This window comes from Thamnophis elegans, chromosome 2 (genome assembly GCF_009769535.1).
Source record: "Thamnophis elegans isolate rThaEle1 chromosome 2, rThaEle1.pri, whole genome shotgun sequence".
Taxonomy (NCBI): domain Eukaryota; kingdom Metazoa; phylum Chordata; class Lepidosauria; order Squamata; family Colubridae; genus Thamnophis; species Thamnophis elegans.
Window position 1 is genome coordinate 39687713 of NC_045542.1, and position 13618 is coordinate 39701330.

The 13618-nt window shown below is 40.8% G+C and overlaps 1 protein-coding gene across 2 annotated transcripts in view; it reads right to left on the bottom strand.

Moving 5' to 3' along the window:
* The window catches only part of WIPI1 (WD repeat domain, phosphoinositide interacting 1), a 48431-nt gene that overhangs the window by 5754 nt on the left and 29059 nt on the right, over window positions 1-13618 (bottom strand). For both annotated transcript variants that reach the window (XM_032209548.1, XM_032209547.1), the window contains exons 5-11: window positions 10567-10664; window positions 8894-8986; window positions 5982-6052; window positions 5106-5213; window positions 1962-2126; window positions 396-503; window positions 140-261 (exon numbers count right to left, since the gene is read on the bottom strand). In XM_032209548.1, coding sequence (XP_032065439.1) covers window positions 140-261; window positions 396-503; window positions 1962-2126; window positions 5106-5213; window positions 5982-6052; window positions 8894-8986; window positions 10567-10664 — 765 coding nt within the window. The remainder of the gene's footprint in view (window positions 1-139; window positions 262-395; window positions 504-1961; window positions 2127-5105; window positions 5214-5981; window positions 6053-8893; window positions 8987-10566; window positions 10665-13618) is intronic.

Consider the following 13618-nt stretch of genomic DNA (forward strand, 5'->3'; position numbering starts at 1 on the left):
AGATGACAAGTAAGGCATTGAACATATTTTCATAAAAATATTTTTTAAAAATGAGAGAGAGAAACCCACAAATATGTAGCAGCGAACAATTCTGACATGACTAAAATGAGCAATCCGCAGCTGTAAATCTGGTACTGACCTGGCATCATAGAAGGGGAAGGCACTGAAGTCTGCCTAGCTACGGTAGCAGCATATGTTTGAGTTACTGGAGACAGAAGATCGTTTTCTTTGTTCTCTTCCGGCTTTACCAAGTCAAGCAAGCTAAAAGAATGTGGGCCAGGGAGAGGAGGAGGTATGAAATAAAGGCTAGTCATTACCCAGTAACTTCTCTTTTAAATTATCCTACATTACTTCTCTACATTTTCTTTGAATTCTTGAAATAACTAAGCTGTTACCTGTGCTTCTTGATTAAAACACATTCTCCGCCATCTTGGGGATCCAGGTTGTAAATGTAAAGATGTCCACCAGATGTTGTAACTAACAGCCGAGGCAACTTTTGGATCCTAATAAAAAATGTACAGGAACATAGCTGAAATGACCTCTAAAAATCGGCTGCACCACCTATTTGCCCACACTAGACTTCCTGGAAAATGGATTTGTAAGGTAAAGATGCTTATGGGAGAGATTTGGCAGCCAACTTTTGCCTATTCCTCTGATTTTAGAGTCAAACAATTACTACAGTATTTTTTATTTATAGTAAGAAATATACATGGGGTAAAAAACCAGAGACATATATGCAGATATATAAACATATGATTTTGAACCTTTTATAAGGCTACATTAGGCACATCAACAAGGAGGTTTTCTCCTAAATAAAGCCACCATAGTATATGTGATGCAGAGGAAAACTCACTTATTTTACTAACCAATCTACTACATGCAGTTATATTATTCTCCACGAAATCCAAAGCTTACTTTTAAAACAATGTACCGTAAGATAATTTCTTCTCCCTTTGAGATTTGGCCCAATATTTATTTATTTTTTAAAAATTATCTTGCAGCACTGGGTCATGAAACAATAGCTACAAATGGTATAACCTACATTACTATGCTCTCAAAGTGGAGGGCAACACATAATGTTTAGCATAACAAAATTAGTTTTGCCTTGTATATATTAATGCAAATGTTATGAATGCAGGATATATATCAATGCAGATAAAGTTTCGCATTTTGTGATGTTTGAAGCCTCTGTCTACATAAGCCAGAACCAGATAAACCATGGTTTGCACACTGCCTGTGTGCCCCAGGAAGTTGCCACTATCCCTCATATATTGCCCAACAAATTAGCAATAAGCTGGGTAGCGAGGAATAAAAAGAATAAAATCTATGGGGAAATGCCCCTCCTTTTGATAATTTGCAGAAGAGTAACCTCAATCAACCTAATGGACAATCAAATCATAATCAGAAAGATATTAATATGAGTCACCTTGTAGCGTAATAGGTGGTGAGTGAGTGAATGATACTAGAATAAGATTTTCCCAGGACAGAAGATATCCAATAAATAGAGAGTGGCACTGGTACTTAAAAGTTGGCTGGATTAAAACTGTTTGGACATTTAGCTGATTTTAAGTGCCTAAAATCAAAATATGTACCACTGGTTCGTAGAATGCCAGAACCATGAACCATTGCAAATTTATTGATACAATATGTTGATTATATTACATCAACTCAATGTCCCCTCTTAGCAACCATAATATTCAGAGACTATCTTCCTAAACTCAAAGATTCACAGTAATAGTGACTGTGGGCATGAGATAAAGAAACATCTGTTACTAGGGAGAAAGACATGAAAAAATGGGGGACTGTTTTAGCCTTACTCTCAACACTATTTGATTCTCCCCACACACTGCCATTTATGAAACATTTTCACGGGAATCGGGGTGGCTGTCCTAAATAAAATAGTTTGTCCAACACAAATGGTAAGGCAATCCTGTTTAGTTGCTATAGCTCAGCTTACATACGTCGAGAGCACACAGATGTTCCTTTGTCCAGAGAAGTTCAGGCGCACAGTAGCAAAGGCCCGGTCTTGGCTCATCATGCCTGATACTTGAGAAGGGAGATAGTTGGTGGCAGCCATGAACATCTTGCCCATGTAGCCACTCCAGGAGGGAGGTTCTTCCGGCCGACTAAGACAAACAAAATGCCTGATTATAACATTCTACTCCAGGAACATCCATACGATATAACAACAATAAGGTTCTTCATTTCCTAAAACAGATAATTTCATTATCTATCCTTCACTCCTCATCAGACTTCCCTGTTTCCCTTTCACTTCACCATTTCAGAAATGGGGACCCTCAGACGTTCCTAATACAGGAATAAAACCCTAAAACTTAATGAAATGCACAGAGGCGGATGATGTTATGTAAATAGCAGCAACAAATCTATACTTAAAATATCATTGACACTTGCATCAGCTGTTTATCTGTTACTGTTTAATATAACACTGTACGCCTAAGCTTCTTTAGACATCAATGCCAGAGATCACCGTCTATCTGTAATCATCTGGCAAGATTCTCTTGCACAGAGAAAGGGAAGGCTATAATTAATTAGCTGTGACCCACTGCATGAAATCCTATTGTAGAAGAAGTCACCGCAAACCCCTTTCTCACCAAATACTCAGAGGTGGCTCAAAACAGTATTGTGGTAGGCATAAAGCTTGAATTTCCCCCTTTAAAGCTCTCGCAGGATGAATCCCAGCTCTCAGTGAGGATAGAGGCTTTGTATAGTACAGTCTTTATTGTCATTGTACATCATGTATACAACAAAACTGGTTACTTCCAAAGGTAATTGAAAGCAACAACTTTAAAGCAACCTATGAAATCAAAGCAATCTACTGAAAGATCAGTCTAAGAAAAGCCAACATAAATGAGGGCATTTTAAAAAGCACCCACTGTACTCCAGCACTAAGTACTATTGAAGGGAAGTCATTCACAGGACAAGTGTTGTGGGAAGATTGGAGGAAGGAGTATTAGATATGATCACCGCCTTGAGTTATTTATAAAAATAACAAAGCCAAATAATATAAAAGTAAATGAAACTGCCACCGCTGTGAAGGCCTACCTTCAAGTTGCCAACTGGCAATCTCCAAGCCATGCCTGTTTTGTGCAGGCATCAGCAGGAGCTGGAATAGAGTAGACTGTTCCTGAATGGTTTGGGGTTTGAATACTAATACCCAAATCTTCAACCTGGCTTAATAGCAGGCAAGAAGGAGCTAGCAATGATCTTTTGGCCCACTTGTGGTAAGGCAGCCCAAAAAGGATGTTGTTGTAGCATTCACCTCTGGATATTGCAAGACCAAGATGATGACAAGCTCAGCACTTGTCATGGTAATCTATTTTTGAGGTAAGCTAGACACATATCTTAATGCTGGAATTTTTGCTGATAACAAGACGTAGCTGACACACCTGTCGAAGTGGACATAGGCACTCCTGGCCATGGAGAGTTCTACATTTATAATGGATGGATGCCATACAATCTAATGTTATCATAAAGGTACTTTTTCCCTCAATTCTGGCTTGCCTCTCTTTTGACTGCTCTCTGCTTGATGTTCAGAAGAGGAATGCAGCTGTACGTGTTCAGACAGGCATTCAAAGTAGGATACAATATATTCAAACATTCTCATTTGGTAAACTAGTTTAAGGCCTTAAATTAATCGCATAAAAGACTGGAAACAGCAGCAGCAAAGAACACTTTCTAGGACTGTATTAGTAACATAACTGCAACACAGCCACTATTCCAATAAAGAAGATTAAACAGGTCTAGGATAAATACTATGGCCAGGAAACCAAGCCATTGCCAGATAGCAGGTTTTTGGTCAACGTTTCTGAGTCCAGCTTGAACAGCAATCCATCATTTTGCTATTCCTTGATCCCTGATTAATCCTACAACTGCTTTTACAAACCCAAGGAAATCCATTTCTGAATCACAACGGTATCTCACTGTGTGGCTTCACAAGTGCCAGAACTACAGATGCCAATACTGCCATTTGCAATAGGCTCTTGGAAATGAGTCAGCTTGAACATATAACTACCCAAAATCCAAATTGGGGAATCAATTGGCAATAACCTGGATCTGAACGAGCCATGTTTTCCATTCTACCCACATGTTTTCAGGTATAAACTTGCTGCCAAATCAAAGCTTGAGTGATCCATGAAAAACAGTAATTGCTAAACTTTTTGTAAAGGCATGCCAAAATTGTGCACGCACGCGTGTACCTCACCCACCTGCACATGTGCATGCGGGGGGGGGGATTTTCACCCTTCCCAGGCTCCGGAGGCTTTCCTAAAACCTGGGGAGGGTGAAAACAGCCTCCCCCGCCCCAAGACCCTCTGGAAGGTGGAATTTTTCATCCTCCCCAGGCTTCAGGAAAGCCTCCGGAGCCTGGGGAGGGTGAAAAACAGGCTCAATGGGCCAGCCAGAAGGTTGGGCCTGTTTTTCACCCTCCCTAGGCTCCAGAGGCTTTTCTGAAGCCTGGGAAGGGCAAAAACGGTCTCCCCCAGGCCTCTGGAAGCCCCAAAAGCAGCTTGCCGGCACGCGCTGGAGCTGAGGGTTGCCGTGCCAACAAATATGGCTCCGTATGCCACCTGTGGAACGTGTACCATAGATTCGCCATCACGGATGTAGAAAAACAATTGTAGCCAATTAAGAGAGATTACTGAAGTAATTCTCCCAATAAGCAAACCTTGGTTGTCTGTGAGCAGATCTAAACCTGTTGAGGAGTATCTTTCTCAGCTTCCATCTGTTGTTGTTGTTGTTGTTTATTGGTCTTGTATGCCGCCCACTCCCGAAGGACTCCGGGCGGCTTACAATAAACAAGGGAAGGGGATAAATAGACAAAACAACACTTTAAAATACACAACATTCACAGTTACCGTGGGGCTGGGTATTTCAAAAGCCCCCTGGCTTGCTGGAGCAGCCAGAACTTAGCGGCTTTGCAGAAGGCCGGGAGGGTAGTAAGGGTCCGGATCTCCACGGGGAGGTCGTTCCAAAGGGCTGGAGCTGCAACCCTCTGCCAACTGCCAACTACAAGACTCTGTCAAGAGAGACTTTCCTTGATACAGTTCAGTGCTTAGTGGCACATGCAGCTTCATTTTGCTACCCACCTGTCAGTGAGATGCTCCAACTTAAAAATATGCACCGTCTCCGTGTTACTTGATGCACACAAGAACTGGGAATCCATACTGAACACAAGGGAGCTGATGTTCACATACCTAAAGTGAAGGGAAGAAAGAACCCAGGCAACTTAACTGGAATAGGAAAATGCAACAACTGGTCCACATAAGCAAGCCTGAGAGATTTTGTAGGATGGAAGTAGGATTTTTAAAAGTCCCATGAGAACATCTCGAAAGAATTGATTAGCAATGGTGTAGCATTAAGAATATTTGGCTAGGAGCGCAGCAACCAAATTCTAACCCATTCTTAGCTGTGGTTGTTTCTTGGATGAGATTGGACCAATGACTCTCAACTAAACCTATGTCACAGGATTTATGTTGCGGAGAAAATGGGAGGAACGGGCACTGTGTAAATTACCCAGACCTCTTGGATGAAGTGGGATTACTACAATGCACCCTACATCTGGCTGCCCTTGAAAACAAATTTTGAGGCTACAGCTGGTCCAAAATACAGTCAGTCCAAATTTTGATCATGTGACTACAGGGATGCTGCAACGGCTGTTAACTGTGAAAACTAGTCATAAGTCACTTTTTTCAGTGCTTCTTACGATTTTGAATGGTCACTAAATGAATGGTTGCAAGCCAAGGACTACTTCTATATGTTCTTAAATATTCTAAGCTGCCCACTTGAAAGAACAGATTGGGGATAGATCATCACGGAGAAATCTATGTAGTAACTAGGGGGCAAGAATGACTTGATGGCACATATCAATCAATGAAGTTGCCCAGAATATTTGTTGGATTAGGCAGCCTCAGAATCCACTTGTTATTTCAAGTGAAATGCCGACATAAGAGTAGCAGACCAACCTCTTCATTCCTCTCCTGAATTCGTAGAGCTTTTGTCCTTCGGGGATGGAAAAAACACGAAAGACGGTTCCCTGAAAGGAAAGACATGAGATACAAAAGATGGAGGCAATCAGGTGGGAAGCAATAGCAGCATTTTGCTTTTGGAGAGGAGGTGCTACCTTCCTTTCGACTTTGGGTGGACAAGGGTTCTGTAGCACGGGACACAGAAAAGTTTTGTCATCAGAGAGTCTAGTAGAGATTCTGCCAGATTAGAGCCACTTTAAGATCATGGAGAAGGATTTTTTATAGTTATGAAATAGATGGGTGTTGAGGCCCACCAGCGACTAGGGAGGAACTTGGGCCAGTCCTGGAGTCTGGAGCTCTGATGGATGCTCTGCATCGGAAGCAGAGATAGAGCCAGGGCCATCCAAATTTCCCAGCTGCCTTTGGAACTAGAAATAAGTGGGGAAGAAGAACAGCTGGGGCCTGTTCCAGATGTGCGTATGCGCAGAGCTGTCAGGAGAGGAGAACAACTGAGGAACAGGAGCAGACTCAGGAAGAAAGGCACACGTGGATGCTGAATGGCCCCTCCCTGGCTGGGGAATAAATAGAAGCAAAGGGGAGTGGTGGTTGTAGGAGACAACAGTTCAGATTTCTTTCAGAATATTTGCTTATCGTGGTTCCTGCCTCAGAGACTGCTTGCCAGGAATTAATTTATAGCTTTGTGACTGGAAGATCCCGGCCTGGCAATTATCCAAGGAACTGTTAAGGTCTGTTACTGCAATTAACCCTTGGAAGGATTATTGCTTGGACTTTTCTATGTATAAATGCCATGAATTCACAGTAGCTAAATAAAAAGGGGGTTTTGGGGACAATGAGTCTGTTTCTTGGTTCTGCTAAGGCTGGGTCAAAACAGTGGGTTAAAACTAACAGATACTCAATGCAACTATTTTTGTTGCTTTTTAACACAAAATTTCAACAATGCGAAACTGGAGAGCCACAGAACTAAAATACATGCAAACCACAAGGTTGCCTGCTTACTATTCAGTAAGGTAGAATAAATCAACAGTCCTCAGTGCCAGAAAAGGAGAGGGTCTTATTCCACACAATTGTGTTTTCTCTGCCCTTTTGTTCCTCCTTGCTAGCCATCCTCCCACCTCCCCAACTGTCCCATTTTTTTAATTTGTAAGTTTCTTGGTAGGATCTAATAATTATTGTTTTTAAGTTCTCCTAAGAACAATGATAGATAGATATCAGAGCAAAGTCCATCCTAAATAAACACAAAATGAATGGATGATTTTACTTTCAGCTAATGCCACAGAACATTATCAGAAAGCTGTTGCCTCTAGAGTTTACATCCGAGGAAATACCGTTTAGGATTAAGCAATATGTTTGCTTAGGTTGGGTGGCTACTAATTGGGTCATTACATGCTGTCTTAGAACAAGGACTCCTGGTCTCTATGGGATTTGTTCCTGAGCAAGTATGATCTGAATGACAGAGGTTTGACCTATTTCTAGATCTATGATCTATAGCAATTTTCTGTAGATAGAGTTATACAGTATGTTTAACTCTATCTACTCTGATAGCAGTCGTCAAATAACTGAAAGGTCAACATTCCTCTTATTCCTGAATGCTGGAATGAAGTTAGAGGAAGACAGATTTCAGTCAAAGGTTAGACTAGTCTTTCTCTTAAGAATATAGTTCAACAATGAAATTAATTACCCAGAAAGGTGATAAGACTCTTCATTGGAAGAGGTCAAGAGATCCATTCAATGTATCTCTTAACCTATTTAGGGATGCTTTAAATCTGAATTCCCATACTGAGCAGAAAGTTGGAAAGTGTGGCCTTTATAAGGCCCGTCAAGCTAAACAATTCTAGACTTTTTTCCTGCTATTTCATCAAAAATTGGTTTGATGAAAACCTTTTCATCAAAAAGTTTTTTACTCCTCTTGGTTCTAAACAGCCTCCTGAATATGACCAAGCACTCCAAATAAAAAGGACTGTTACACAGACATGTGTTCAAGTCATCTTCATAAGGGCTATCAGATTTAATGAAGGTATCAAATTGAAATCTAGAGCACTAGACCACATTCTTTGTCCTATGCTGAAGGTAAGGCAAGACAGCCTTAACCTAAGAGAGAAACAACTACCATATTTTTCGGACTATAAAACACACCGGTGTATAAGATGCACCAAGATTTGAAGAGGTAAGTAAGGGGAAAAGGTTTTTGTCCTCCCCAGCCCCCAGGAGTACTCTGCAGGCTTCAGCAAGGCTGGGGAAAGGCAAAAATGCCCCCGTTTTTGCAAACAATGGGCAGAAAATGGGCCATTTTTTCATAAACGGGGACGTTTTTGCCTTCCCAGAGCCCTACTGAAGCCTGCAGAGTGCTTCTGGGGGCTGGGGAAAGGCAAAAACGCCTCCGTTTTTGTGAAAAATGGCCTGTTTTTCAGAAAAAGGGGGTGCGGGGGTAGAGCCTCAGGAGGCAAAAAATGATTGTATTTGATATATAAGATGCATCAACATTTCCACGCTTTTTTAGGGGGGGGGAAGGTGCGTCTTATACTCCCAAAAATATGGTAAAATGAAATAAAAAACTAAGGACAGAAAAAATCCAAATGATAGGGGGAGGGGAAAAAACTAAAAGAATTAAGAGGGGAGGGAACCCTAAATGAATGAATAAATCTTTGTCCTAGGCTGAAGGGAAAACAAGACAGAGAGAAAAAACTAAATGAAAATTTATTTATGTAAAACATGTATATAGCTGCTCATCTTTACAGTGAACCCTTGGCAGTTCCCAATAGAGCTTTGACTAGAGGGGGATAAAAGATACCCAACAGAATCAAATGATAATCCAAATATCTTCTTTAGTTCACTTCCTCTGAGAAAACCCAAGGTCTATTTGTCAGTCTCCCATCACACTGCTGACTTACCTTTTCAGAAGCACTTGCTAGTTTTGACCCTGTAGAGTTGAATGCCAAGGCCGCGAGGGGCCCTTCGTGGGCAGAAATAGAACAAACATCTCTCTGTTAAGCAGGGGGGAAATAAAATATGACTATAACTAAAATACATTTCATCCCACCAAAGTAAAAAAATACATTGAAATTAAAAAAAAACACAGTGCCCATCTAACATGATGGTATATGATATGATATAGGTAAATGCAAAATGTATGATGTGTGGGAACCATGTATAAAACAGCCAGGTTTGGATGCCCAGGTCTAAAATGTGTCAGGCCTGGAAGCCATCTTTTGCATTGGGCCTTCAGGCCTGACACATTTAATGCTGTGGGAAAATGGGAGGGGAGATTATATGGCGTATGGGATATAGATAGATAGATAGATAGATAGATAGATAGATAGATAGATAGATAGATAGATAGATAGATAGATAGATAGATAGATAGATAGATAGATAGATAGATAGATAGATAGATAGATAGATAGATGATGTAGGTAGGCAGGCAGGCAGGCAGGCAGGCAGGCAGGCAGGCAGGCAGGCAGGCAGGCAGGCAGGCAGATATAGATATATAAATATAAATAGTCATAACAACATTCCTTTCTCAGAGAGTCAGGGGCATCTTGCCCTGCATCTGGAGAGGTATGACTGGGAGGCGTCTCCAGTTGGGAAGGTTCCTGATTGGGCCATGTGACAGACATGTGGGTGCTGGGCAGGGGCTTGGACTTTCATCTGGGTGGGGGGAAACCTGGAAACTTTTAGATTCAGATTTTTCCAGGTGTGCCAATATGACATCGCTAATAAAATGGATCTTTGAAGGACCCTTGAGCCTTGGAGTCTTATTTCATTGGGGATGTTACTTGGAACCCTGACAACATGCACATTCCAGTCTTGCACTGAAGATATGTAAGTGGTCCAGGCATAATTTGGAATGCACACATTCTAAGGAGGAAGTCAGTGAAGAAATGAGGGAGCTGACAGCAGCTTGTAGCAGCAGTGATAAGGAAAGTAGTATTGGGTCAATGAGGGGAAGGCCAACATAGACTTGGACCTTAAAGTGATCTTGAATTAAAGTATGGTGGCAGCAATGAAGGGAAGGAGAAGGAAGGCACTGGGATAATCAATAATTGGGGGCTGGTTCATAGTAACTAGAGGAGAGTAAGGTAAGTCAGTATTGCTCTACTCATCTTGCAAGATCTATTCGAAATCTGCTTTGGCAAAACGCTGGACTACCACATGATTCTAACTACAGAAGAATGAGGGACAAATCAATCAAATATAGCTGAATTTTCCCCCATGGTAGTGTTTGTGCACAGAACAAAACACAGTTTCTCTTTCTTGCATCCCTCTACTTTGAATTAGTCATGTTCATGATAGGACTCCCTATCACTAAATTGGAACAACAGATGTGATTATTCAACAGGGGATAGAAAGGAGGGTTGGGGAAACAGTTGGGAAAATAATGGCAGCAAACAATAAAAATAAAGGAAAATATCCCAAATGGAGTCCAGAGCGTCAAAATAAAAATAAATTTCTGCCAAGTCCTAAGTGTATTCTGCATGCTACAACTGTAATGCTCCTACGTCATTTAAATTCTACTCTCAAGCCACAGTTACCAAATACCTTTGCGATTCATGTTTGCACCTACCAAAAGATTGCCATCATACAACACAATCTCGCCGACAACAGGACTGCCAGGATATGCCACGTAGGAATTGGAATGGTTGATAGAAAGTGCACATAAACCTGCCAAGAGAAGAAATAGCATGGTCAGGAAGTAATGAAGCTCAAGGATAACAGAAGCAAGGAGTTCACAGATAAAGGCACGCCTTCTGCTGGAGAAACCTAACCTGTGCTGGAGCAGTTCTGGCAGCCACAAGCATTCTGGACAAAAACCGTCTGGACTCTTATGACATCTACAGGTAGCAAATGGTGTAGCCCAGCAAATGTGGCATTGTGATTGATTTTCCCCTTCACATAGCCACTCTTAAACTGGATGGCTTTTCCTTTATGCGGCCACTGGATTTCAGAGATCATCGAGGAGATACCAATGGAATCCTCCTGGGAAATTGCTAGCGAAGCTAGTTTCATGGTCTAACGCACAATAGCCACAGCAAAAGAATGTGTGTCGGCAAAGAATGAATTCACTTGGATCTGAGTGCTTTTGTTACTATACCGGAAAGAGATCAGCAGGCGCTCTAAGCAGAAAGAGTAGAAAGCCGAAGCAAAAAACAGAGATAGTTCAAAAACCATAGGACAGCAATTTTAAGATTTATCGCATAGTGATTATCAACTATGTAAAGAGATACCCACAGATCAAACACTATATCCAATATTATTCCAATTTGTTTCCTTATTTATATCACTTTATGAAAGCGAATTAAAATGTTGTGTATCATATTAGTGATAACAAAGGATCTTCATAGATTCAAAATCCTTGGATTTCTTGTCAAAACTGTTTAGAATTCTTCAGTATCTTGCTATATTTCTAAAGTTGTTCTAACTTTCTACGTCATGCCAAAAGTGCTTTTTTCCAAAAGGCAGATGGACTTTCTTGGGGTTTATTTTCTTTGAAAATGTTTTGCTTCTCATCCAAGAAGCTTCTTCAGGTCACCATGACCTGGATAATCGAGAATCTCCATAGACAACTTTCCAAGTCACTTTGTATTTTGCTTAAAGCAAAACCGCAAAGCTGTTTCAATAAAAAAGGTCAAATTAGGGGCCGCTAATTGTATCTCTTCTTTGCAAAGATCTTCTTGGATTCCCTGAAAAAAATATTAACCACTTGCAGATCCTACCTTTCCAATAGCACAGAACTGCATGATTCATTAAATGATTTCCTAGTGACTTTCAAAACCTTTTGTTCACAATGATTTACATGCAAAAGGATCCATTTATTAAAAATGATCTGTTCTGAGTTTGAAATGCCTATTCTGGAAATGTCTCAGCTTAAAAAAACAGGCCTATTTTACAAAACATCTGTTTTAAACTCAGAATATCTGAAACAGCATTGGGCACTTCTGTTAAAACTACAAAACAAAATGGCATCCATATTGAGTTCAGTCTTGACTGTTGAGGGGCATCTATTTGGGGAGAAATCCAATGAATTGGGGGGGAGCAGTAAGCACTTTATGCATACTCTTGTGCCCTCCTGATTATGGACTCTTCAAAGTTTGTCCATCAAGCTCACATTCTTGTGCATCACTGATGCAATTCCAAATGCACATCACAAAGATGTATTTGCCAATTTGGGCTGTCTACTGAGCCCCCCAACTCTGTTTCCCCCCCTCCCCAAATAGGTTGGCAAATGAAATATAAAATAGCATCTTCATTATTATTTTTGCTGAGGAAATATTGCATGCCCGATGGCTTTTATTTATTTAATTAATTTATAAGCTGCGGAACTCAGAAGTCCATTTCCAGCAGTTTACACCATAAAGTATTTTAAAAAACCATAAAAGCACACAAAACTACCAGAAGACAATAGATGCAGTGATGACCATCCGAAGGCCCTTTTTGTTCAGATGTGTTTATAAATGCTGGCAGGGCTTTGTTTTGTTGGGCCTGGGGATTTGTCGTACGGGAACGCACAATGCTGAAATTGTTTCATGCTTTGTTCGGCTGTTGCGTTAAGCTCAAAACAAAATCTGTTTTCCATTTTGTGCACCTTCACTCTTTTTCACACACAAAAACCTTACTGCATACAGTATCCTCGTCTTCTGCAACCCACTTTACCCGATCTTTCTGCACATTTCCATGCTAGCTACCAACTCTAGCACATGAGGGATGAATCTGCAGCACACACAGATAATCCAGTTGAAGATTCAGAAAGTGTCAGAAAGCAGAGGCAAGCCTACCCTGCAGAGATAAGGCCTCTCCAACTTGCTGCATGTGTTGGACCCACAACTCCAAGAATCCTTAGGCAATTACTGGGCTGGGCAGACAAAACTAAAGATTCACAAGCTTTGCTCCATTAAGGCTCCTTAAGTCTTTCAATCTCACACTTTACTTTCTCTCCATCCTACAAAGTACCTTCCTGGCCTACAGGCAAACTTAACACCATAAATACAAAACCGTTGACATTTGCAAATGTCATAATAGTCCAGCCACAGATAAGGAGCAAGTCCTTGTGTTAATACTGAACGTTCTCTTTGTATTTCTAATGCCACTTGGTGTTGAGCCAAACATAATATTTAGCATGTTGTGTTCACAGTATTGACATGATACCATTGGAGACAGGAGGTATGGAGGTATGTCATCCTGGAACCAATTTTATGCCGCTTTAAGGAAAAGCAAAGTTAATATACTGAGGGACCATAAATGGCATTTTCTAAAATTTAGTGTGCCAAGATCACAAGAGGATAACATGTCACTGATGGCATCCCCAGAAGGGCTGATCTAGAACTGATCTAGTCCCTCCTTTTTGTTTAAATAAAATAGGTGTATTACATTTACAAGATGTTTAGCACACCTAATTCTGTAGGAGGACTGGCAAAACTTGGTGGCAGAGTTAAAAGAGGGATCAGCCTAGAATCCTTACATAGCCACAAGAGGACTTTAATTCCATTGACTCTTATTTAAGCTCAGACAGCAACAGTTATTTGACAAGATTCCTAAAAAATAGGGTTTTTTTTAAAGTAATAAATCAGGATAATTGGACCTTCATGTGTAGATGTGGTCTTTCGCACCTGATAAATTCA